The 26596-nt window shown below is 39.1% G+C and overlaps 1 protein-coding gene across 7 annotated transcripts in view; it reads right to left on the reverse strand.

The window, feature by feature from the left end:
* LOC116727526 (myosin phosphatase Rho interacting protein) overlaps nt 1-26596 on the reverse strand; it is a 62571-nt gene that overhangs the window by 8871 nt on the left and 27104 nt on the right. For 3 of the 7 annotated variants that reach the window (XR_004340816.1, XM_032575012.1, XM_032575013.1), the window contains exons 4-18: nt 25301-25452; nt 22742-22826; nt 19490-19543; nt 18004-18196; nt 17122-17611; nt 13841-13976; nt 13645-13761; nt 11557-11613; nt 11406-11474; nt 10377-10466; nt 9269-9378; nt 9103-9141; nt 5735-6347; nt 5159-5275; nt 22-3645 (exon numbers count right to left, since the gene is read on the reverse strand). Coding sequence is in view for 6 of the 7 variants with exons in the window: in XM_032575012.1 (XP_032430903.1) it covers nt 22-3645; nt 5159-5275; nt 5735-6347; nt 9103-9141; nt 9269-9378; nt 10377-10466; nt 11406-11474; nt 11557-11613; nt 13645-13761; nt 13841-13976; nt 17122-17611; nt 18004-18196; nt 19490-19543; nt 22742-22826; nt 25301-25452 (5946 nt within the window). In the remaining variant the exon portion in view is untranslated. The remainder of the gene's footprint in view (nt 1-21; nt 3646-5158; nt 5276-5734; nt 6348-9102; nt 9142-9268; nt 9379-10376; nt 10467-11405; nt 11475-11556; nt 11614-13644; nt 13762-13840; nt 13977-17121; nt 17612-18003; nt 18197-19489; nt 19544-22741; nt 22827-25300; nt 25453-26596) is intronic. The other 4 variants (XM_032575017.1, XM_032575015.1, XM_032575014.1 and 1 more) reach the window with 4 other exon arrangements.

Genomic DNA, 26596 nt, shown 5'->3' on the forward strand with positions numbered 1-26596 from the left:
ATGTAATGAAAGAAGAAAAACCTTAAGACTCTCAAAGTCTCTCTGGTATTTCTCTTTCAGGCTGGCCACATCCCCTTCCAGGTGCTTGTTCTCCAGCTCGTCCTTCATGCTATTCATCTGCGTCTCCAGCTCCTGGATTCGCTCCTTCAGAACCATCATGGAGTCCAGCTCTGACACGTTTGGCACATCCGCCCTCTTCCCCTCGTCTTCCTCTTCCATTCGAGACTCGACCTCTTTGCAGGGAGGCGAGTGTTTGTTGGCACTCTGAAAGCCTTCGACATACTGGGAATGTAACTTATCCAACTCCTCTTTGTGAAAATGCTGGAGCTCCATGATCCGGTCTTTGAACTGTTCCTCCAGCTTCCTAACGTGACGGTTGTGACGCTCCTCCATGCTGTCGATATCCGCCAGTAGAACCTCGAGCTTTCTCTGGCTGTCGGCGGCCGTCTCTATGAGCGCCAGCTCTGTTGAGGCGCGGCAACGCTCCTCTTGACTGAGCTCGCTTTGGCACTTCTCCTTCAGCTCTTCGGTCTCCTTCTGGAAACGATCCTCCAGGAGAGACACTTGCTCCTGCTGAAGGGTGAGCTGGTTAATGCGTTCAGTGAGCTCACTTTTCAGGGTTTCGTTCTCTCTCTGGAGAGCAATCATAGTTTGGGAGAAGTTCTCTTGCTCCTGTCGCAAAGAAACCTCGTATTTTTCTTGAATTTCCGCAACTTTGAACGAATGCTGCTGTACCAGAGCTTCCATATCCTGACTGGTTTGCCTACACATGCCTAGCTCCTGCTCGTGCTTGGCCCGCAGCCTGCATGCCACGTACGCCACCTGAGCCTGAATGAGGGCTTCTCGCATGCAAAGAGAGGTACTTATGACATTATGGGATGTTTGGTGTCCTAAAACCGCCTGGATCATTTTAGACAGTGCAGGATGGCTTCCACTTCTTTCTATCTCCTCTGCGTACCTTTGCAGGATACCTGCTTGTCTTTGGAGCTCGTTAGCTAGGTAGCCATGAGCGTTTTGAAAGGATTCAATAGACTGACCGCCATACGACATCACACTTGCCAAGTGTCTATCAACGACTTCCTCAGCCAAATCTCTAGCTTCCTCTACTTCAATCTGCTCCATGTAGGGAGCGAGTTCAGGGGGGCGAATGTCAGCCAACTTCTGTTTGCCAATACCGAGGTCCTGTTTCACATCCTTGATTACAGATTTTAAATCAGGTGTTTTTGAAGCATCAATAATTGCTTTAAGAGCCGTTTCTCTTTGATTGAGTCTAAACTGGGCATCAGCCAACTCTCTTTTGAGTAGTTTGAATTTCTCCTCGTAGCAAAGTTTAAGGTTTTCCATTGAGTAAGTGATTTCTGCTTTGAGGAAGGTGTTGATTGTGACGGTTTCAGCTTCAATCTCCTCGATTCCAGCAGCATCAGCCTCGGATTTCTCAAGGTCCTTCCAGAATGTACTTTCCAACATCAGCTTCCTGGTCAAGACATCCGCGTAAACTATCGCCAAGCAATCCTGTTCACTTGTTTTGACATGCTCCAAGTCTTGCCATATCTCAACAAGAGCTTGCAAAAGGTCGGACTTCGAGGTTTGTATCAGCAAAGCCATTTTGTTCAAAACGGCAGCTTCAAAGGACAACGTTTTGGCAAAGAGGAGCCGGGACTCCTTGTCTAAGGTCTCTGGGGTTTGAGCAACCGGTGACTGCTCGTCCAACGTCTTCTGACCTTGTCGGATGTGCAAAGAGGCACTAAATAAATCACTCTCTATTTCTGAAAGAGACTGCAGCTGTAAATCAGTGGTACCATGGGAGCCACTTAGCATCGCCCTAACTTTCTCGTGCCCATTTTCAACATACACTAAGGCTTTGCTATAATGCTCGAGAGCAGAACTACTCCTTGTTTCACTTTCAACACTCCTAATCTCCTCTGGGGAGCAAGGCACGCTTTCCGACAACTTTGGATCGGTATTGGAGACATCTCCGGGTTCTACGGCCCGTTGAACGACAACATTCTGTGTGAGGTTTCTCAGCTTATCCTCAGTGGTGAGCAGTTTTGTTTCTAGTGCGTGTATGATGGCAATGAACTTCTCTGGGTCACTAGTGTGCGAGAGCGCAATGTCAGAGATGTTTTCGTCAGCTGAACTTGTTTGACTGGCGTCTACAACTTCAGGACCAACATATTTTTGGCACTGAATACTTGAAAATCGGATCCTTGGTCTCTTTGCTTCAGATTCTTTATCATCAGAGGAGCTCTCCATATTGGAAGAGTCATCTATGGACAGGTCTGTTCTTGACGACAAGGGAGATGATGTTTTAACTGTTCCAGTTTTGTCCTGGTCTGAGAGTTGCTTCCTTTCCAAGCAGAGGTCTGCGTAGCCCAGCTGCAGGGCAGTCAGGTGCTGCTCCAACTCTGCAATGCGGTCCTCTGCAACAACAAGTTTGGCTTGCAGATCTTCTTCAGCACCGCAAGGCTCAGTCTTACTGATGAGACTTTGACTCATTTGACAAAGAAGAACCTCTTTAGCTTGCAGCTTCTGTTCAGTTTCCTCCAAGCTGCTGCCAAGCGCAGTCATTTTGACCAGAGCCTCTTTAAGGTCCGCCTCTTTACGCTCCATCAGCCTTTCATACATCTCTTTAGTCTGCTTGATCTCCTCTTCTTTTTCTCTGAGAAACTGGCTCATCTTCTGAAACTCCTGTGTAGCACGCTCATATGAATGCTCCAGGGTGTAGTAATCTGCTTCCTCAGTTTCCAGACGATTGCGTAGCTTGTTCACTTCGCGGTCTGCCTCTGTGATCTGGTTGAGAAGCTCCTGGCAGCGACAGGTCAGCTGGCCTTTCTCCTCCTCCAACCTTCGCACACTTTCCCTCAGCGTTTCCATCCTGTCCGTCTTCAGATCTAGCTGCTCCTGCAGCTTCAACATTTCCTCCTTGTGCTCCTTCCCACCTGATGCCCGCCTCCCTCTAAGCAAGGCCTCAACCTGTTGCTCAGCCTCCAACAACCTGTCTTCTACTTCCTTCTGTGCAGATTCGGCCTCTGCCAATCTTCTGCTCAGGTTCTGCCTCTCTCTCTCATGTTTCTCTTGCATGATCTGCTGCTCATTCCTCAACCGCTCCTCCTTTAGCGCCTGGCCCTCCTCAGTAGCGGCTAACCGAGCCACAACCTCCTGCAGCCTCTCTTGCAACCTCTGTATCTCTTTCACATGATCTCGTTGCAGAGCCTGCTGGCGCTCCAGGTGCCTGAGGGCCTGGTTCCTCTCCAAAAGGCTTGCCTCAACCTCCCGGAGTCTGTCTTCGCTATCCTTCAGCTGGGCTCGCAAGGTGGCTTCGTTGCGGCTGTATTCCTCCTCTTGTTCCTTTGAGCGCTCCTGTTCCAGTTTCAGCTCGTTGCGCATTCGAGCCACAGCTTGTTCACTCGCTACGATTTCCGCCATTGCAGATGCAAGTTTGGTTTGCAGAGCCTGAATGTCGGTCTCATGGCGGTCTACGGCATCCTGAGCTTCGGTGTAGCTTCGCCTTAATGTCCGGATCTGCTGCTGAGCGAGATCCTGCTTGCGCTTTTGGGACTCCAGCTCGCCCTGCAAGTCTTGGTTGAGCTTGTGTAACTGTTGCCATGGCACTTTGCGTGGTGATGAGGAAGGTGGCGTTGTACTCTTGAAAAGATCATGAGACATTTTCATTAATGACATTGCCCTATCTTACCCACCATTTATAGAGAACCACATCTCAGGGATTAGCAGAGAAATAAGTTTTCTCCTTTCTTGCGAATATTCCTGTTTATTTGAAGTTTTTTTTAGCAAGCTTCCACTGTGCTTTTTCAGGGTTCACTTGAAAAAAGAGAAAAACCTCAAAGAACTACATCCTTTCAGACTTAATGGGGTGCTAACATAGAGTTTCTGAAAAAAAATTGCAGGAATAAAAGAGTGAAAACACATTAAAAAGCATGCAGAAACCGAGCTGGGAAGCACACATGCAGACAGAAGGAAAAAGCACAGCACGAAGCTTACTGATCAAGATTCTTACCTTAAACTCAACAAATCAAATCAGTTATTTTCCCAGGAGATGTGAAACTCGATTAGAACAAGTTAGTGAAAACTCATGCTTCAAAAAACACCACAACCATGCATTTCAGTTCAAGAGATTAAGCAACAACTCCCATTAGTAGATTGGTTTCAAAAAATATACACGTCTTTCACACAAAAATCTGCAGATTTTGTAACAAAAACAGTTTTTATTTTACATTGTGAGGTATAAAAAACCTCACCAGGGTTCTGTCTCTTCAACAACAGAAAGATTTGTTAAAACTACATATTGCGGGCGTGCCGTGGTGGCGGAGGGGTTAGCGCGACCCACATTCAGGCAAAACGTAGCCTCGACGCGGCTGTCGCGGGTTCGACTCCCGGACCCGACGACGTTTACCGCATGTCTTCCCCCCTCTCCTTCCCCCTTTCCTGTCAGCCTACTTTGAATAAAGGGACACTAGAGCCCACAGAAAGACCCCTTGCGGGGCGATAAAAAAAAAAAAAAAAAAAAAAAACTACATATTGCAATGCTGGTTCACTGGGTTCGTTAGGATACGTATAACTTTCAGTAAAATAACTCACACCAGGAGGGTGGGTATTATGTCAAAGCTACATTTTTGAGCCAATTTCAAGACATCTGATACGGCTATGTTTGAAGTCAAAACACTTTTAAGTAATTTTTTACATGCATAGACTTTTTATAACAACTGAATGTAAGAATTACTTGATTTTGCTGTAAAATGTCAGTATGTGCCTGGGACATACAGAATGCTGCGGCTTTAAATAGATCAATTTTGTGTTTCAGCTGAGAAAAACAAACAAGGACCGAGTACACATACCTGAGGTACTCCTGTGCTCACTCTGAAGGAGCATACGTTTTTAAGTAATTTCTGATATATAAGGCATTTTCATAACAACTGAAGGTGACTTGACTGTGTTATAAAATGGGACCATGTGCCTGGAAAATACATAACAACCCCCTTTAATAAAACCTTTTTCCAAATAAATAAAATTCTGAAGAAAATGATTCCATTTACTCCCAGAAATTAATGAAGACTTGACATGTCATTGGGAAACTGATGTTTTAAAACCTGCAAATGTTTCTGACTGATAATTGGTGAACAGCTGAAGCAGCGATCCGTACCTGCAGTATGTATCCCTCCCTGGCACTTTGCTCCCGGCCCAGAGCGTCCTCCAGTTGCTCCTTTAGCAGGCTGTTCTGCTCCTGCAGTCGGTCCAGCTCCTTCTGCTTCTGTCCCAACTGGAAGACACAGGCCATTTATTCCAGCTTAACCAGCAGAACCAAGAGTTTTCATCGTAGTTTCTAATTGTTCCTAATTAACATTTTCAAGCAAAATGCTGCAATTTTATAGTTAATAAGTTAAATAATGAATAGCTGTTCTGCAGCTCAGAGGAACAGATAACATGTTCACAATGTGTCAGGAAACAGTGGAAACTATGACGGAGTATCAGAGCCAGGCTAAGGAAAAACTATTTTAGAATAAAGGACTTTATTCTTGTGATTTTATGAGTAATTATAAAAATAAAGTTGTATGATAATAAAGTCATAATATTACATAACTTAAATCACAATATGAGAATAAAGTGATAATATTACGAGAATAAAGTTGTACAAGAATGAAGTCATAATATTATGTCTTCACTCTCATAATGTCTTTATTGTCGTAGTTTCGTCATATTTCCGTGGTTAAAGTCTCACCTCCTTGTCCAGCAGCGCGGCTAGCTCGTTAGCCGGCAGTCGCTCGGCGGTTGCTGCAGTCGTGGAAATCGGCACCTGCTTCTCCTCTCTCAGTGGCGTCGTCTCCACCTGATGCCACCGCTGTTCGATTTCCTGTCTGATGTTTGGAGCGACGCCATCCGTCGCGTCGGCGCCCCACAGCCCGACCGCCCTGTGGTCGACGTCCATTTTGCCTCGCTCCTCTGGGGACGGCTCGTCTTTCGCGTCGGCAGGGGGCGGAGCTGATACGGATGAGGTTTGCAGGGAGGAGGAAGTCGCGGGCGAGGAGGCCAGCGAGGAGGCGGAGGAGGAGGGCGAGCAGGAGGAGGTGGTGGAGAACGCCGAGCTGAGGTCAACCGTTTCCGCTCGTTCTTTTACCGACTTCTCCTTCCTCTCCATTTTGAATTCGGTCCAGTCAAAGGTTTTGGAGCGGCCCTCTCGCCGGCGCTCGCGGACTCCTTTCCTACGCGGCTCAGACGGAGGAGTGGCGGCGTTGCTGCCCGGCGACTGCTTGGAGTCGTCCGACTTGGGGTCAGAGGTCACCTGACACGGCTCCAACATCACATGGCTCTTTAGGTTTTCATCAGGGATGGATCTGGATCAACAAACAGTACAAACAGATTTAATGGAGGAGAGTTTTATACCTGCATCAGTTCAAATACAGTCGAAATAAACATGATGGCGAATTAGAGTCATCATAGAGACAGAAAAAAGGGGCAAATTTATGGCCTTTCTAGAAAAAACAAGAAAATTTCTAAGTTTGAAAAATCTAAAATTTACTTGAAAAAAACTCTGAAATTATTAGATTAATCTGAGAAATTTGAGGAAAAAACGACCTTTTTTTTCCAAGAGTAGAAATCTTCTAGAAAAAAAAAATCTGAAATTTTGAGATCAATCTCAGAAAAAAAAGAATCATCAAAATTTGAGTTTCAAAAGAAAAACTTTGCTGGTTAAAACTTAAATTTCTAGGGGGAAAAAAACTTTTTCCTGAGTTTCGGTCAATTTCTTTTCATTTCTGAATCTCAGAAATTTCTACTTTTTTTTCAAGTTTCTAAAGTTGTCAAAATTTCAGATTTCTATTTAGCAAATTTTGTGACTTTTCTAACAGAAATTTTCTTGTTGTTTCTACAAAATTTCTGAGTTTTTCCTAAGATTTTTTAGATTTTTCATATTGGAAAATTCCTTCTTTTTTTAACTTTTTTTTAATAGAAAACATCCGAGATTAATCTAAAAACGTCTGAGTTTTTGTTAGAAATGTACTCCTTCGTTCATCTACAGTGGCTCCAACACGCCGTCGTAAATCTCAGCCTCTTCCAGATGTGCGTTTACAGAGTTTCTGCAGGCCCAACTGAGATTTAAGATTTTTACAACTTTTTCATAATCAATTATGATTCCAGTCACCTAAACCAGAATAAGCAGCACATATAATCCTTTATTTAAACCTTGAACAGATTTTATTGTTTCCTTTATTGACATTGTTTAAACCAAATGTATTAAAAGTGGCCAGTCTACAGTTAGTATTAAAAAAATGCATTATGTTGAAATTATCTGGGAAACTGAATTTTTGGTTTTTAACCCTTTGTCAGCCACAAACATAAAAAATTAACAGGCATAATGAACAAATCTATTTCTAAGGGATATTTAAGTTTAAATTCTTTGAATTAAATCACTGAAATGAATCAACTTTTCTATAATATTCTAATTTTTTAACATGTAACCTGTAAATTTATGGTGTATTTAAATATATTTTTTACTACTTTATGTGCAAGTACAGAAGAAAATTGGCTAAATTAAAATATTCACATGATCAGAATTTCTGCTTTGTTTACATTGTCAGTAGCATAATGGCTGCTGTGGACAAATTGCTGCATATTTATGCAGTCGCCACATGCTTGTTCAGGAGGGATTGCTGCACAGATTTTGGTAGAAACTAAATGCTTTGTTTTGATTGTGACCTGCAGAAACCCTGAATCACCACCGTAAACAGAGTCTAGTCAAAGTATTAGAAACATTTATAAGACAGGCGAAGCGACGAAAGCAGCACAGAAAATCTGAGAAAAGCGTCAACGTAAACATCGTGTCTAGAAGAAGAATGAGAGGAATCTGGTGGCGGTAAGCCGATAACAGATGTGTTGGCGAGAAACGAGACAGAATCCAGATCAGCACGGCTTAAATGGGTCATTAAATGTGAGGTCAAAGGTCAGATGGGCCGGGGTTAACAGTGGAGCAACAAGGTGTGAGTTTTCTATGCAGGGAAGAATTAAAGAGACGACCTGGAGACAAACATACAAACTAAGAGATTATCATTATTATTATTACAAGAATAAAATCATAATATTATGAGAATTAATATGCAAAGTTACCAGAATACAACTTTATTACGGTAATATTATGTATTATTACCACTATTGTCATACAACTTTCTGTTTAATCTCATTTGATTTTCTCGTAATATTCCGACTTTTCTGGTATTATTACAAGTTTTGTTGTATTTTAATTACTATTCTGTTAATATTTTTACTTTATTCTGATATTTTTACAGATTAAAATATTTATTCTGGTAATCTTACATCATTATTAGTATAATTTTTGTCACATTATGACAACTTTATTCTCACATTATGACTGTTCTTGTACTACTAGAACTTTTTTCTCATATAATTACGACTTTACTTTGTTAAAATTCGATCCTTTATTCTCATTATTACGGCTTTATTTTGTGTAAGTACAGTTATTGTGGTAATTTTATGACTTTATTGTTGTACAACTTTTACCTTGGAATATTATAATAAAATTCCTCATTATTACGACTTTATTGTGTTAATATTATTTTTATCATATTATGACTGATGGTTTTTTTCTCAATATAACATTTTTCTTGTGTTATTCCAACTTTATTCTAGTAATATTTTTACTTTATTCTCATTAAGAATATTATTCTAGTATTATCATGACTTTAATGTCATCATGACCTGATTCTCATATTCAACTATTCTCGTAATATTATGACTTTATATCATACAAATTTATTCTTGTATTATAACAACTTTATTCTGGTAATATTATGACTCTATTCTCATAATTATTATATATTTTTTTCCTATACTGGCCCTAGTACTGCATCATAAAGAAGATAAATATAATATAATAATATAACAGATTTGTCTGTGTTTCCAGAGAACTGCAGAGATAACCGACTGTTTGCTCTGCAGATATTTCTGCAGCATCAGTTTTATTCTGGCCTCTACTGAAGCACAACATGACTGAGTCACATGACCACAAGCACGCCGGGACGGACACTGCTGAGTGATTACATCATGGCTTGAAATTCAACACACAAGCGCTCCAACCTGGGCTTCAGAACGGACAGTTTCAGAGAGATGTTTTTCCTGGAAGCGGGCAGAAAACACCGGAAGAGCAGGAAGAGAAAGAAGGGGAGAGCGGGTGAGGAGGGGCAGGAGACGGGCGTTTAGATAAATCAAGAGTCTGCCGGCGTTGACCCCGGCCGGGGATTACCGGGTGACGTCTGGGGCGACGGTGGGTCGGACGTTCTTCATGATGGCCTGGATCCAGTTGCGACGGATCCCTGAGGTCATGGCGGACAGCGTGCAGGCGCCGTCCTTACACTGGGAGCAGGCACAGCGTTTCATCAGAAAACACATTTCGGATGTTTGCACACGAGAAAACACAAAAAACATGTTACCGCATGAAACAGTAAAATTAAACAGTTTTAAAGCATTTAAGGTGAATGTGGAGATAAAATAAAAACAGATGAACTAAAAAAGGTAGTTTCAGTTCACTATTATATTATGTATTAATGTTATTAATGTCTTGTTATAGTATTCAGCTTTCTACAGCAGCGAGAAGGTAGGATATGACAAAATTTTATGTTTCACATAACACAGTTTTAGTAATTCTAACTGATCCAAAACAGGCAAAGTTAACTAACAGTAAAATATGTCTGTTTTTTATGAAGTTTATGAAAATATCTAGTTTCTACAGAAAAGGATTAGAGAAAATGAAAAAAAATCTGTACATTTTTTAGAATTCCATGATCTTTTGTGTAATTCTGAATTTTTCTCAGAATTACGACATTTTCTGATCTTTGAGCTCAGAAGAGTCTGAACGCTTAAGAAAAAGTCAGAATTCGGTGGGAAAAAAAAGTTGAATTCAAGATGATTAAAATAAGATTTTCTAAAAATTAAATCTTGAAAAACCAAAAATTCCATGAACCAATAAAACCGATTTAACGCCCGGCCCTCCTCCAGACCAAATGGGCGACCTTGTTGGTATTTTTGCTAAACTGAATTATGATTAATTGGCTTCCCTCTGAATGTTTTTAATCCGGCTCCTCATGTGAGGCAGCAGGACTATAAACAAAGACGGGTCTGGTTGCACGGATTAAGAGAGGAAGAGGTGGCGACGGCTGCATCTAATTTAAAACACACTGATGTCACAGAGATGACAAACCAAAGTGCCATCCTCCATGTCGGACAATAAGCAGCGAGGAAGCCTGATACCCAGAGCCGAACCACGAGGAGTCTGGGGTTGTTTATAGACGGGCAGATTCATGTTCAGATTAATGACGCCACATCAGAAACGATGGAAAAACATCAACACTCACAAGGATCTGGAAGCCGTAGTTCCTCTGGACGGGAAACTCTTTCACATCGTAACATGTGGAGAGGTCGATTTCGCCATCCAGCTCCGAGGCCTGAAAGAATACAGGTCAAAATCAGGAGAGAATTAACATTTTAGGGCTTAAAGGGGCAGTGTCATGTTTATCTTATAGCGCAATCAACAGCAGCTGCATTTCCATTACAAATTAGTTCGAATCTTTGTTGATATTCTACTAATGTTACCATTGCAGTGTTTCTATTAAACAGAAATTGAAATTAAAATCACACAAGAATAAGTTTGATCATTAAAAACATGCTGCACTACTTCCTGTCGTCTTCTTCTTGGTTTCCACCAGTAGTAACATCTGGTTGTTGATCATGTGACTCGTGTGATACGAAGAAAGTTTTTCATTACAGTTTTATAAAATAAATCAAATTTACCTGGCCAAAAGAAACACCTCGTCCTAGCGCCAAAACTTTAAAGTTTTTTTCAAAATTAACGTTTTTCCATTAAGCAAATTTATTTTCATAAAGTCGAATTGCGCAACTATATGGTCAATGGAAACACAGCTGTTGTTACCTTCAGTTGATATATCAAATGTGACTTCTGGATTTAACATTTTGAAATTGGGCCTCTGTCTCTTTAAGAACTCCTGCTGTCTCTGAAACTCCGCCTCCAGGAAGTCGTCCCAACATGGCTCCTCTATTAACCCTTTAACGTTTTACCAGCGTTGCTCTGAGCAGCAGCTCCTAGAATGAGCTCAGCAGCTGTTTGCTAATTGCTGCTGGCTAGTCTGAAGGAGCTGAGAGGGGGAGGAGCTACGCCTTGAAGGTGGGGCTAGGTTCACCCAGGTTTTTGGTTGCCATGGAGATTAAAGGATTTCTCAAACATGCATGAAAGAATCAAATAAACACTTCATGTTTGTTTCTGATGAGGGAAAAACATTAAAACATGATTTAAAGATAAATAAAAACTCAATTTTACATTACACTGCCTCTTTAATTCAGCTTTAAAGAACAACAAAACTCCTCACCTCCTCAGCAATCGAATCTTTGTAGAACCTCAGGCTCTGGTCCGTCAGCACAAACCAGTGTTTCTTCCACTAAATTGGAAATTAAAAGCCGGTTACATTAAATCAGTCAAGCAGCAGGGAAGATTTAATCCTGCTAATGAGTCAAATTTACCACTCCGTCTTCATAAAGCTTCGTCATCCATCCTTTTTTAAAGTTCAGCAAATCTGGCTGCAGAAAAAGCAAATGGATAATAATAATATTTATCATTTAATTAGAGATGCAGAAAAAAATTATATAGAGAATGGCATTTCCAAGTATTCAAAATGCTCCAAAAATCTTTTTCTTTTTTTTGCTAAATTATATTTTGAATAAGTCCTTACTAATAAAATGTTTTATTTAAGAAAAAAGATTGTTTTTAAAATACAAAATAAAATACTTTACTGATCCCCAGGGGAAAATTGATTATTTGTTAGCAGACTACTCCATCCAATATCAGTAAATAAAAATATAACCGTGAGCAAAATAAAATGTATAAAAACTATTTACATTAAAGTGTGATATAAATATAAATAAATACATAAAATAAAGTAGAAAGAAGCATGCACATAGAAATATGCACATTTACAATCAATAAATAAATCTAAAAATGAGTCCAGAAAAAACTGAGTGTTTTTAAACTAGGATTTAAAAACACTCAGAGTTGGGTATTTTAAATTGTACATGTTTGACCAAACTTATGAATGTGTTGATGTATTTAAGATATCAAATAAGTTTGTAATTCTACACATTTATTCCTGTGTTTTAACAGAAGCAAACATTAAAGTCAACTCAGCATGATTTTTCTGTTTTGCATCGGTATCCGCCGATACTAAACCACAGATATCGGTATCGGAAGTGAAAAAGTGAATCGGTTCATCCGTAAACAATCCCATTGAAATTATTGTTTAAACCAATATTTATAAGAAGACGCACAAAAGGATAATTACTGATATTTTCTGACAGTCATCAGGTTGTTATAAGTAGCAAATTTTTAAACCACATATTGATTTAAAAATAGATAAAAATCAATTTTTTTTCTTTTCTTTAATTGTTTTGAGTGTTCTGAGTTTGAATCATATTAAACATAAAGGGAGTTAAATTAAATCAATATCTGAAACTGTTTGCTACACGTTCCTCTAGTTTCTGGAGAGAAATATCAGAAAGAAAACCTGAGAATCTTAAGAGTAGATAAAGTTGTGAAGCGTTTGCTCGTTAAGTTATTGAGCGGAGCCTCGACTGCAGACTGGCTGGCGGGAACTGGACCGTCCCTGTGAAACACAAACTGCTGCATTAGAGCAACCTGCAGGCCGTTTATAGACGCCAAACTCAGAACGTTCGCCTAGAAATGTTCTGTGTGATCGGCGGCGGTACCTTGTTTTGGTTGAGTTTCATCCGGTGAGGGGTCACCGCCTGGCACAGAGTCATTCTGATCGCCTTTAACTCATATGTTGACAATCTGTTTCTGTCTCTGCCATGCAACTCTGCCTGCTTCTGAGCTGGTTATTTATAATCGGCAGCAGTGGCGGCAGTGGTGTATGTAGACATGTGCATGGGGGGAGCGAGAGGGTTTGGCAGCTGCAGCCGGGACACAGAAATCAACCACACACTGACTAGATTACCCCGAAACAGACCGCAGTGTCAGACTGGGAGTCACCGATGCAGATTTAATCAGATTCACTGCAAAAACACAAAATATTAGCAAGTAGTTTTGTTCTGGTTTCTAGTACAAATATCTAAGTAAGCTTAAAATACGACAAAACTATCATCACTAACTTTTCAGCAAGATATCGGAGCTTGTTTGGATTAAATAATTAATCTTAATATTGGTGAGCAACTTCTAGTTCTACTGGCGCTGTTACCTAGCAACGCCAGCCAAGCCCAGACCGTTACCTAGCAACCAAGTTCTAGCTCCACTGGCAGATTATTTCACTCGCAAGACATTTTTTCCCATGTTATAAGTGCAATAATATACCAGAGAAACCTGTGCATTTCTATCAATATGAAGAAATTATTGACTTAAACAAGCTTCTATATATTGTAAGTTAGTTTTGTACAAAGATATTTGCACTAGAAACTGTACAAAAATACTTGGTAAAACTTTGTGTTTTTGCTGTGTTGATAGCTGCAGAAATGCTGTTTTTAACTTTGTTTGAGGGCAGGCGGACGGACGGATGGACGGACGGATGATGTTCAGTTGGTGGTCTTAGTCTCCACACTGACCGTCATTGAAGACTCTGAAGCTCTGCGGTCCAGAGACTTTGCTCTTCTTAAGTTGAGGAAGTTGGAGCTGGAAACGTCCGGGGCCAAGCGGTCCTTCCCCGTGTCCAGTGACATCTCCTAAAATCACAAAACCATCAGAAACCGAAGAGGTCCGGCTTCACTTCAGCACTAATTAACCATCAGGACAGCGGCGTACGTGTTTCCCATCCAGACACCGTCTCTCGCTCCGGCCTTGTCTCTGGTTCGCTGAGGTGTCATGGCCGACGCTGCTGCTTGTGTCCATACGCTCCACTGATTGGTTCTCCTCAAACCTGCCGATGATCTGAGATCTCCTACAAAAACAAACAAAAAACAAACAAACAAAAAAAAAAAAACGCACTGCTCAGTCATTTCTTCAAAAACTATGGAGCCCCCTAGTGGACATGGGGAATTATTCTCTTTATGTTCCCTCCCAATTAGTAAATACACCCTGGTCTATTATAGAATAGAATAGAATAGAATATACTTTATTGATCCTCAATGGGAAATTGCTTATTTGTTAACAAGCTACTCCCATTCAAGGTGCTAATTATTAGTAAATACAAATATAACAACAAGCAATACAAAATTTCTAAAAAAATATATACAAGTGTGAGATTATAAGAATTTAAATGATTAAATAAATAAAATTAAATAACATCAATTAGCTGTATAGAGTGTTAGAGATAACAAATGTTAATTTATAACTGCACATTTAAAGCCTTCTACATTTTTTCTACATTCTTAACTCTTTGTCGAAAATGAATCTAACTTAGTGTTCATGTTTGTGTAAGGTTAAGATAAACTGCATAAAAATACGAAAATGATAGACATTCTCCCCATGTCCTTTAGGGGGCTCCATAAAAAAACAGATGCAAGTCAATAGAAATAAAAACACAGAATGCCAAAAATATCCACAATATGAAAGTTTTGATGAGTTAAAACCAGACTTCAGCAAAACTTTCAATGTTTTTCAATATTAATGTCCTTTTCTTGTTGAATAATGGTAATAACTCCACAAAGACGCACCTACAGCTGAACAGTGGTGTTAAATGATGAAAGAGGAAATAATTATTTCAAGAATGGCTCATTATACATATTGCCGAGACAGCAGCAATGAAAACAGTCAACGTTACCTGAAGGCACTGCAACTTGTAAGAGCAAATGTCTTAGAAATGAGTAACTCAATCTGGAGAGGTTAAACTGAATGTACAAAGGAAATGAGGTGAAACGGTGTGAGTGTGCGCTCCCAGCTGGTGCAGAGATGAAATGAGAGAAAGCAGGAATCAGCGGTGACCAGCAGGGGGCAGCAGGGGGTGGAGGGGTTGGCTGGGCTTTAGCTCTGAGAAGCTCGGTTCACAAGCCCTGGAAAAGATCGAAACAACAAAAGAAACTAGCAAGGCGGAAGGAGCTAAAAGGTAGAAAGCACCAGAAAATGAGCATTTATCTCCCCAGAACTACCAGAGTGAACCCAGTGGTGAGCTACGGTAGCAAGCAGGAGCAAACAGAGTAGAAGAAGCCACAGAGTTTTGCTAAACTACTAAAAAGCTGAATGTTTATAGCATGGCAAGAACTACATGTAGTTATATATCAGTGGTGGGCACACTTCTGCTAATGCGCTAATAGCAGAGCTAATTTTTCAGTTAGCACTTTTAGCGTTTTTGGTACCTTAAGTTTGTGGTTATGAAATGCAAAATTTAGTAATTTATTTTTGAGTGGATATTATTTGTATAGATGCCTTCTGATGAACAGATTGATGAATTATTGGTTGTCGCTACGCAGTGGAAGTAGGCGGACTTCAAAATAGCAGAGCTAATTTTTTAGTTAGCACTTTAGCTTACTTTGAAAATGTTTAGCGCACCTAGCTTCCTCAAAAATTTTTTCCATTTTCAAATTTTCAATTAGTTTATTAGATCTTTATATTCATGCTTTTATTTTGAAGTCTGTTCAGCAGTTCTGTTTCCTCTCCTCATGTTCACCTTTTCAATGCTGCTGAAAGTTACTTTTAAGTCAGTTTTGCACTAAGAGATTTGTACTAGAACAAAGATATGTAGGAAGATTTGGATTTTATAGTGTGATGGAAAAAAATACAATTAAAAATTTGATTAAGGACAATGTGAAATTCAATTTAATTTTTTCCCCCCAACTTTTTAACGTCCCTCTTGCGCCCTCTAGGGGACTGGAGCCTCCACTTGGCTTCAGTTACCAAAACTAATGTTTTAGTTCGTAGTGCCCACCACTGCTATATATAGCCTAAAGCTCTTAATATTCAGGTCAGTAAATCTCCTGCAGCTAAATGCATTTCAACAGTAGCTACGTTTCCATTGACCACATCAATGTGCAGTTTGATATTTCAAAAATAAACTAATTTAATAAAAATACGCAAAACCTAATTCTCTGCTAAAACGTTTTGGCCCCAGAATGAGGTGTGTTTGTTTCGCTGTAAGGAAATTGGTTCATTTTGCAAAACTGCAGTGGAGTTAGGCCGGTCACGGTAACAAACTGTCCCAGAAGTTATTGTGATAAACAATAATATTGTTATTTTGAGTCCATTTTCTAGTAATATAATTGGCGTAATTCAACAGCACATTTTCTTTTTTTTTTTTTTTTTTTTTTTTTTTTTTTTTTTTTTTTTTTTTTTTGTAACCCCTCCAGGGGGTCTTTTTGTGGGCTCTAGTGTCCCTTTTTATGAAGTAGGCTGACAGGAAAGGGGGAGGGAGAGGGGGGAAGACATGCGGTAAATGTCGCCGGGTCCGGGAGTCGAACCCGCGACCGCCGCGTCGAGGACTTGAGGCCTCCAAATGTGGGTCGCGCTAACCCCTACGCCACCACGGCACGCCCAACAGCACATTTTCAAAGTTAAATAAACTTTAAATTCTAACAAACATTTAACACTGGAACTGGAAGACATTTTAAATATCCAAAATAAAGAAACTAAACAACAAATAAAATACATTTTAATTCTCTGTGAACAAAATTTTCCTTCAAAAAAATAAGCTAGTTGAGACCAAAACACCAGAATGAAGACTTTTATCCAGCTGTTGGTAGAAAAACAATAAATGGAAATTATTGAGTTTGTTTTAATTTATCATGTGATTAATTGAATTATTGATTATTGCTGGATGTCGCCACTGGAGCAAACTATGAAGAAGACGACGACAGGAAGTGGTTGCAGGATGTTTTGTAATGTCTTCTTATTGCGTGAACAATCGTATTCAGGTTTGATTTTAATCTTGTTTAATGGAAACACCTCGAGTGTAAAATTGTGATTTTTTGACATTAGCAGATAATCGACAAAGTTTTGTAATAAAAACGCAGCTTGTGATAAAATCTACTTTATCTATAAGGCACCCTTCAGGCAGAGATAATTCAAGGTGCTTGCACAAGGAAGTTAAAAACAAACAGAATAAGAAAAATTCTTCAAACCGATTAAAGTAACAGGAGGAGGTTTATTCTCACCTGCGCTCCTCCCCAAACAGCCGCACCACCTCCTCCCTCCCGGGGCTGCGGGTCCGCTCCCTCAGCTCCTGCCGCCTCTTCTCGGAGCGGAAGGCTTCCTTGTAGCTCAGGATGCGGGCACGGGGAACGTCGGACAGCGCCGTGTACTCCCTGCCGGACCGGCCGACCCGCCCGGCGCCGCGTGCGGTTCCTCCGGCCCAGGTGGGCAACGCCTGGCTGCTGGGCTCGGAGTCCAGGGAGCTCTGGGAGGAGCTGATGGTGGAGTAGCTCGGGGAAACCAGAGCTTTAGGGGAGGGAAGAGAGTCCGGGGAGCGCTGGGAGGTGGGGAGGTCCGGTTCGTACCTGGAAGCTCCTAAAGAGGAGGAGGACGCCGAGGAGGAGAGAGGCAGATGCTGCGGAGGCGCCGGGTTCGGTTCAGACTTGGTCTTCTCCAGGGAAAAGTATCCACTCTCCACTCGGACTTTCCGGCCTGAGCTGACGGCACCGCCGTCTGAAACGAAAGAACACGTCAAGTCAAACATCCTGTCTGCAAAAGGCGGGAAATACGTTTTATTTCTCACAACCATTCATGAGTTTTACTGGGATTTCAACATAAAGTAATGATCATACAGAATATTAAACAATTAAAGAGGCAAGAAAAACAAAGCATGATTTAAAACTTTATTACAATCAAAAATCTGGAAAGTTTGTAGTTGTAACATGAGAAAATCTGGAATATTTCAGCAGGTATGAGCACCTTTTCCAGGCTCTGTTTCATTACACGTCATCATTTTCTGGTCGTTCTAATAAGATCATCCAGGCCTGGAGATGCTCACAGCCCTGAAGGTGATGTAGAGAACCACCTGATTTAACCTGGTAATCGGACCCTGGCGGTTTCCTCACCGTCTCGCGTGGTGACGGCGCCGTCCGGCTGGCTCTGGCCCAGCTGGCTGAGGCAGGACGCGCTGCGGCTGCAGGGGATGGCTGCGCGGCTCCAGCGGCTCTGCTCCTGCCAGAGGGTGGCGCGGCTGGTGGGGATCTGCTCGGCGTCGGCCATGCTGCCGCTGGTCACCGTGACCTTGGCTGGCCCCGGCTCCTGGGGCGCAGGGCGAGGCGGGGGGCGGAGGGAGGAGAGGACACAACGGGAGGTAAGGTCACAGATCGACTACAAGAGGAGCGCATAGGAACAAAGGAAGACATGAAAAAGTTACATTTTTCTTTCAATTACGCACTTCTTGCAAAGCTTGCAAGGTTCCCATGTGTGTCGGATTGAAGCTAACAGTAAGGCTGGGCGATCAATCCATCTTATTGATCAGTCATTTGGTTTTTGGAAAATCTGGATTTTCTTTCACCAATACGCTCAGAGTTATGTCATCACACCAAGAGCGGCCATTTTGTTTTTCTCTTAATTATGAGTCTTAAAATTACAAGAATTACAAGCGGCCATCTTGTTTTACAGCTTCTGTTTATTTGAAGTTTGAATTCAGATCAACTTTATGACAAAATATTAGGACAAGGCTATGTTTTTTTTTCTCTTAGTTACGATAGAAAGTCATAACATTACACAATACTGCTGTACAATAATGAAGTCAAAAAATAGGACAACAAAATTTAGATTTTACCAGAAAAGTTTTTAATATTAAGAGAATAAATTAGTAATTTTATTAGAACTTCTGCAAAGAAAATAGTACAATACAATGAGGAATGTTGAGCATCTAAACTTTGGTGTCCATTTTACTTTTAAGAGATTAGCATCAAATTATTATCAGTCGCAGGACTTTGAAACAAATCTGAATAGATGTAGAAGAAAAAACACGGAGGTGCTCACATCAGATCCTGATATCACAGAAGCCTTTTTCTCATTAAGACCGCATTTTATCACATTTTTAAAATGTTTTTTCTGGTAAAATTGTGTTTTTCTTAAAGACTGGGCCAGATACTTCAATGCATAACTTGCAAAAGGAATGACTAAAATAATTTTCTGTTATTTGTGATTTCTTTTATAGACAAGAAAATTAGAGATGGAACTGGAGATCTGGTATGAAAATAATCTGGGACTTTATTTTTAATCCACACCGCCCAGCCCTGACTGCCAGTGACGAAGCAAAAAGAGAGCAGCAATCAACAGGAGCTCGTTCAAGGCAAACATACCTGTAATTCTGCTGGAAACAGAAGTAAAACATTTAGCAGAAATATTACATACAAACAGCATTTTTAGCGATCAGTGAGGTCCATCAATCTGTTGCAGAAAGAAAATTTAAAGCGAAGAAATCATTGACTTTCTTAGAAGTCCAACATGCTGCTGACCAGAAACTGGGATTGTAGTGATTATCTGCAGGAAGCAGCGATTCTGAGAGCAGAACAGACAGTTTGGTCGGGCCGAACTCACAGAGACTCCGTTCATGTCTTCAGTGGAAAAACACTGGATGAGCGTTACGCCGTCCTGCCAATCACACAAGCTCTCAGTGTCAGATCGTTATGACCCAGGCAGGAAAATATTTTAAAAATGTTTATTTAATGAGACAAAAGGTTGAAACCGAAACATATCTTTTTCTTTTTCCAGTCAGAGCAGTAAAAAAAACAAAGTTTGTGATTTTTTTCAACAGATCTAAACATGAGTGACTGCTAATTAGTCTGAACATTTTTGAATGTTTTTCTACTCAGAAATTTTGATATTTTTTGAAGAAGATTTTGGAGAAGAATCCCAAAATTTCTGAGGTTTTTTTTTTCTGGCAAATTGTCAAGTTTTCAAACTCAGAAATGTTCATGTTTTTTTTTGTGTGTGTGTTTTTTTATAGAAAATTTCTGTTATTAAATGCAAAAGTTTACAGTTTTTCAAACTCAAAAATGTTCATATTTTTTCCAAGACATTTTTTAAAATTAATTTCATAATGTCTGAGTTTTTTCTATCAAATGGTTTGATTCTTCAAACGCTGAAATTTTCATTTTTTTCTAAAGAATTTCTGAGAGTAATCCCAAAATTTCGAATATTTTTCTAGCTGATTTTTTTTATAGTAGTTATAACCGAGTCAGTAAAAATATTTAGAAACTGTTTATTTAATTTAAAAGGTTTGAAAGCGGAGTGTAAACGGAAATGTTTTCCTGTCAGAGCAGACGTTAGCCCTCAGGTCGACACGCTGCTGATTATTTTCAACAGCGTTAAGCATGTGTCGCTGCGAACATATATAAACACGGGAGGGGAGCTCTGAGTGGAAAAGTGGTGTTGACACAGTGAGGTGTGGAAAATATAAACCTCAACTCAAAGTTAAATATCCACCAGCGACAGTCTGTCATATCAACACACAGCGAAGGAGATGATGTCAGAAACTGACGGCAGACAAGTGGTGGAGCCCGTTTAGATGCCGCTAACCCTAATTATAGTTATATAATGGTGCAAAAAACAACATAAATCAAACATCAGCCATGTTTGTAAATGAGCTTGTAGATTAAAAGTCTGAGTGCAAACATTTAAGCCAAGGGTCTGCAATAGAAATGAATAACCGACTAAAATTAGCTAGTAATTTTAACTGGGTTTCTGAAGGTTTTTCCAGCTCAAATTTAAGGATTTTAAAGATATTTTAAGACAGTTATGAATGAAATTTAAGACTTGCATCACAACAGAAATGTACAAAAGAAAACTGCTTATTTTATATGATAGAAATGTTTAGTTTTTTTTAACAGGATGCAACAGAAGTGAGCCAGTGGCAAAGATGAACTGATACTGATAGACGTACAAAAGCTTGGATATTAGCAGCTAATTAGCATGAAAATGTCTGAAATGTTTGAATGACTAAAAAATGTCCAGCGAGAAAAACGAACTGCAGAGGATACATGAGAGTAAATAGTCACAGCAAAATTTAAGACCTGTGATTAACATATTTAAGGCCAACTTTCATTTTTTTATTTAGTTTGGAAAATGTTTTTGTGTTTGTTTTTTACATAATTTTCTGCAAATATAATTATCCCACAGAAGAAAATGTATTTATCCTTTTTGTTTTTCTTTTTCTTAATACTTAAAAAGAGAAATGAAATGGTTACACTAAAAATAATCAACTGCAGAAATCATTAAATTTACAGTTAAAAATGAAATTTGGAGCTACAGATATCCTGGAAATATTTGAAAGATGCAGAAACAGGGAAAAAAAACATTTACAGATAATTATTTAAGATTTTTACATCTTCAGCTGCAGCCTAAATCTGTATTTGTTCACCAGTAAATTAACTGGGATTTCTTCCAGTGAGGAAAAGTGTGGATAAAAACATGGTGGACTGTAAGAGTAAATCAGAAACTGAAACATGCAGAGGAGAGAGTTTGCTTATCTACACAGGAAGGGATTGTGCTGGATTAAAAAAAAAGATTGACGACGGGGTCACAATGGGACAAACGAGCAAAACAAGGTCAGGGCGCCGTCATTAGAGGAACCAGAAACAAACTTTACAGAGATTTGTCTTTGCCAAACGCAGTTCTGGCCTGCAGTGGGTGGTCTGCGGTTATATTCCTGTATCATATGTCTATGTTTAGCAGGAGAGCGCTCTATGTAATGGAATCTAACGGAGACCTGCAAGTTTCTTACAAGGGGAAAATCCAGCTGCAGCCGTTGTGAGCGAGCCAAGGTTTTATCCAGTCAACACCTGCATGCTAACGGGCCGCGGCGTCCAGAACCGCTAATCCCATCGGGCCAGAGAGACACGGCTAACTTTAGCACAACGGGACGGAGAGTCACAACAAGACCTGAGATCAGGCGGTTAATACGGTGGCCTGCTGGGGTCAATATGTAGAGAGAATAAAAAATAAAAAGGATGGGAAAATTTCTGCCAAAAAACTCAAATTTTAGAGAAAACAATAGAAGTTTCTGAGTTTGGACTATAGAGACTCAGTAAAGTCCATGTTTTTTCAAGAAAGTTTCTGAGATTAATATCAAAATTTCTCAGTTTTTTCTAGCAATTTATTTTACTTCTCTAACTCAGAAAGTTTTCAGATTTTTTCAAGAAAATTTCTGAAATTAGTCTGAAAATTTCAAAATTTTTTCTACCGATTTTTTGATTTTTCAGTTAAAAATGCCCATGTTTTTTCAAAAACATTTCTGAAATTAAACTCAAAATTTCTGGGTTTGTTTTACAAAAATTTTCCTTTATCTGCAATGACCCTCATATGCTGTCTTAGATTAGTTATTTTCTGTACAATTGTTGTTTTTATCTCTTCAAATATATACCAAGTAAAAAATATTTTATAAAGCAAGAAAATGTTTTATAGAAAAAGGAATCTCTAAATCATTATTAATTTATTAAGAGGGTTGGTTTTCCAAAGCTTTTTTGGGTTTATTGTTCTCATTATTTCACATTTGGCAACAAAAGTAACATCAAGACATTGTGAAAAAATGTCAAATCTCAATATTTCCAATAATTATTTTATTAATTTAATTAACTACTTTATTTAGAATAATCTCTGACAATGTAATTTGATTTTCACCGAAACGAGAGCCAAAACGGATCTAAAATGGAGGATTATGTAACACTGAAAAAACAAAAATAAAGGTTAAAATCTTTTTCTTTCTTCTCTGAACTAGACAGAAAAAAAAACTCGTTCACTCGTTCTTTCAGGCGAGTGAGAAAACGCCGGCCATCAGATGCGAGTTCGTACCTGGTGAGTGGGAGGATCAACTTTGCGTTTTTTCTTCTGGTTCTGCCTGTTGGTCCTGGGATAGACGGTCAGCGCCTCCTGCCACCTAACGGAGTCAGAAACACTCTGCTGTTACAGGCGCCGCCCTTCACGCACGCACACACACTGACTGCAACCGGACCGATTTCACACACACCAACTGTAACCGGACCGATTTCACACACACCGACTGTAACCGGACCGATTTCACACACACAACAAACTGGACTGCCTAGTTTACTCAAAAACAAACTGTTGAATCCTTTGGTACCACATTGATTAATGCATTTAAAATACAAATAAAACATTATTTAGCAGGAAAGTGATGATTTAATATTAAATAATATTTTATATCGTAGCTTTTAAACAATACAGAATAAAAAAAAATGTAATCAACTTTTTTCCTGAAAATATCTTAAGGCATTTGTTGTTTTTATTTCTTCAATAATATACTAAATAGGTAATATTTTATAAAGCAAAGCAGTCTAATTTTGCAGAAAAAAAGAATCTGTAAATCATTGTTGATTCAGAATATTAACAGAGTTAATGTATTACATGGAAGAAAATATTTTCAAAAGCTTTTTTGGATTTATTGTCTTTTTATTTTACATTTGGCAACCAAGGTTGCTGGTTTTAGTGAAATGTAATCAATAAAATCAGAAAAACTGTTAACTAAAGAAAAATACTTTGTCTTATACCTAAATAAGGAAATGCTCAAGAAAATACAAACTGTATTTTATCTTTCATTTTCTTGTTTGTCACAACTCTGGCTGCAGCGTCATCGGTCGGCTCAGTCTGGACTACAAACATACACTCATTAAATTTAGTATGAAAAATGTTTTAGTTATATATTCCTGTTTGAAATTAGAGTTTACAGTTTAAAAAGCTTCTGGATGTTACTGAGTTTAGTCTAAAAATGCAGATTTGAGTGAATCATTTGCACTTTTTCTTTCACATTTGATCAAATGTTACAAACTAAGTTAATAAACGGAAACTGGAAATAGTTTTAACACTTAAAACAACAAAAAGCTGAAACAAATCAAGATTTATGTTGTTTTTAATCTGAATAAAAAATGATGCTCTCTAATCTACACTGACCAAATTATTATAAATCACTTGGTTTTAATTACATCTATTGATCTGATTGAAACATATTTTGTTTATTTCCAATTCTATTTCATTATATTCAAAAATGTTTTCATAAATATACAATATATCATTTTAAAACTGAAGGTTAATATATGCACATTTTCTTTCATACTTGAAGGTGCAAATTTTTGTTCCTCTCTTATTTTATGGAATGCAGTAAAAGTTTATTGTTAAAAAATGTTAGAAAATTTGCATTTACGGAACTACCTTTCTAAAAAGAACATTTTTAGTGTATAAACTGTGCAGTCAATGATTCTTAAACAGAAACTGTGTGAGGGAATCCAGCAAAATGAATATTTTTGTTGCACTTTTTAAATCTTGGCATTGACATAAAAAAACATTTTATGGTAATAATTAACTTGGTTTAATTGGATTCAGCAAAACATTGAGCTTGAATTGGATGAATTATTAAAGTGTCACAACCATTTCTAATTAAATCATGTGATGAATGAGGAGCTAAAATGTCTTAATAAAACGGAGCAAAATCACATCATTTATTCAAATAACCCATGTTAATTCTGTTTTTCCACTTTGTTGCTCTTTAATGGTTCAAAAACTTAAACTATAATCACATCAGTTGTTATTTAATAGAGGCATTTACAGTTAAAGTTTGAGGAAACTGGTAAATAAACACGATTTGCACCATCAGTTGCTCCAGTAACGACACATGGAGGCCAGATGAGGCAGAGTGGGAGGTGTTGGTGATGGAGCAGGTAGCGATGTGAAGAGTGGGTGTAGTGAGTCACATTTCTCCAAGAATATCCGCACAGAGCGAGCAGCAGCCACAGAGGAAACCAAGACAGGAGCCAAATTATGGAGTTTATAGCTTGAGAGTTGAGGTCTCTGTTCAGAAAGTCTGAGGTCAGAGAGAAATGTTGGATGGAGGAAAGTGCGCCATCGTTACGACGTAGAGGCAGAGCCTGAGGCGGACAGCAGGGGGCGGTACAGCCTCAGCTGCAGCCATGTTTCTCTCTGAACGCAAACAGTCATCTTTATGGCAAGTCCACTTAGCATGAAATCGGTTTCACTACACTTGGATGGGACTAGCAACATTTACTCAGTTACTTGAATAACTTTTTCAAAGAAATGGCTTTTAGGAGTGTTTGTACTTTTTATTTTTACTTGACTCATTTTATTTGATCAGTTACTCAGTACTTGAGTTTTTACCAAATACTTTTTTACTCTCAAGTAATTTCTTGTAAAAATGTATCACAGACTGCTATAGAATATCTTTCCTGCCAACAGTCATCACTATCTACAATAACTGAAGAATCTGAATTAATACAAGTTACAACAACATTTCATTTCCCTTTGGGATCAGTGAAGTATTTTTGAATTTGAATGATCTCACAGGCAGGTGCTAACGGTCCATTGCCACGGTAACAGCCTCACCCGTTGATGATCTCTCTGCACTCGGCCCGGATGAAGTGCTCCTTGTCGGGGGTGAGGATGCACAGGGAGCTCTTCTGGCCCGTCCGGCCCTCGCCGTCCACCACGTCCAGGCACTGGTTCATGTTGATGGTTCCCTGGGGCAGAGTGCTGGGCTGCAGGGTCACATGGGGGTCAACGTTAGGCGAAATCTGATGCAACAGCCTGGCTCTGAGGCTTTCACATGAGAAAATGCTACATAAACTACTTTAGCTTCTTGCAACAGCTTGCAACATGTGTCAAACTCAGGGTCTGGGGGCCAAATCTGGCCCATCGGGGCTCTTTATGTGGCCCTCTAGACTCTAAAAATAAAATGGGACACATAAAATGAACCTTCCAGATAACAGTGTGCATAAACATTATTTTATAAATCAAATCAAAGCAGTTTTTATGTTGTGTTTAGTGCCAAATTACATCAATCAGATCCTACAGATTATTGCGAATTATCTTGAGAAAAATCAACAAATCCCCACACTTTTACACACCAATACATAATTGTGAGTTTATTGCAGATTTTTCAAAAACATTGGAACAAAATGATGGTTACTCCTACAGGTGGCAGCTGTTTACTTGCACTAAACAGCTGCCTCACCCAGTGTTGTATAGTAACGAAGTAAAAATACTTCACTACTTTACTTAAGTATATTTTGGAGTACTTCATACTTTCCTGGAGTATGAAAATTTTTGATGACTTTCACTTTTACTTCACTATATTTCCGAACTTAATTGCGTACTTTTACTCCGATACATTTTCAATGTGTGGTTTAGTTACTCGTTACAAAAAAGCGAGAGAGAGAAACGCAAGTGTTTTGACCCCACCTACTGATTAGCAAGTAGCAAGTAGGCTACCGAACAAAGTCCGTAGCCTGCTTGCCTGGGCTTGTTCATCACCACCAATAGGATACTTCTTCTTCTTCTTCTTTTCTATTATGGCGGATCACAAGCAACTTTAAGGTGCATACCGCCACCTACTGTACATGAGTGTGTAGAAGCATTACTTCATATCTATTAAATTCTACTTTTTAATTTTGTATTCTTAAGATAAATAAACAATGCTTTCCTTAATTTGTGAATATCTGTTATGTTTCCTTCATTTCCTAATATACCTTTAAGATTCCATTCATGCCCCATATTTCTAACTATTCTCTTTAATTCTTCCCTTTCGAGTTCATTTGACTTACAGTTCATCAATATGTGTTCTACATTTTCTTTCTCTCCACATCTCTCACATTTATCATTATTTTTCCTCCCTATTTTATA

This window comes from Xiphophorus hellerii, chromosome 10 (assembly GCF_003331165.1).
Source record: "Xiphophorus hellerii strain 12219 chromosome 10, Xiphophorus_hellerii-4.1, whole genome shotgun sequence".
NCBI classification, from domain to species: Eukaryota; Metazoa; Chordata; class Actinopteri; order Cyprinodontiformes; family Poeciliidae; genus Xiphophorus; species Xiphophorus hellerii.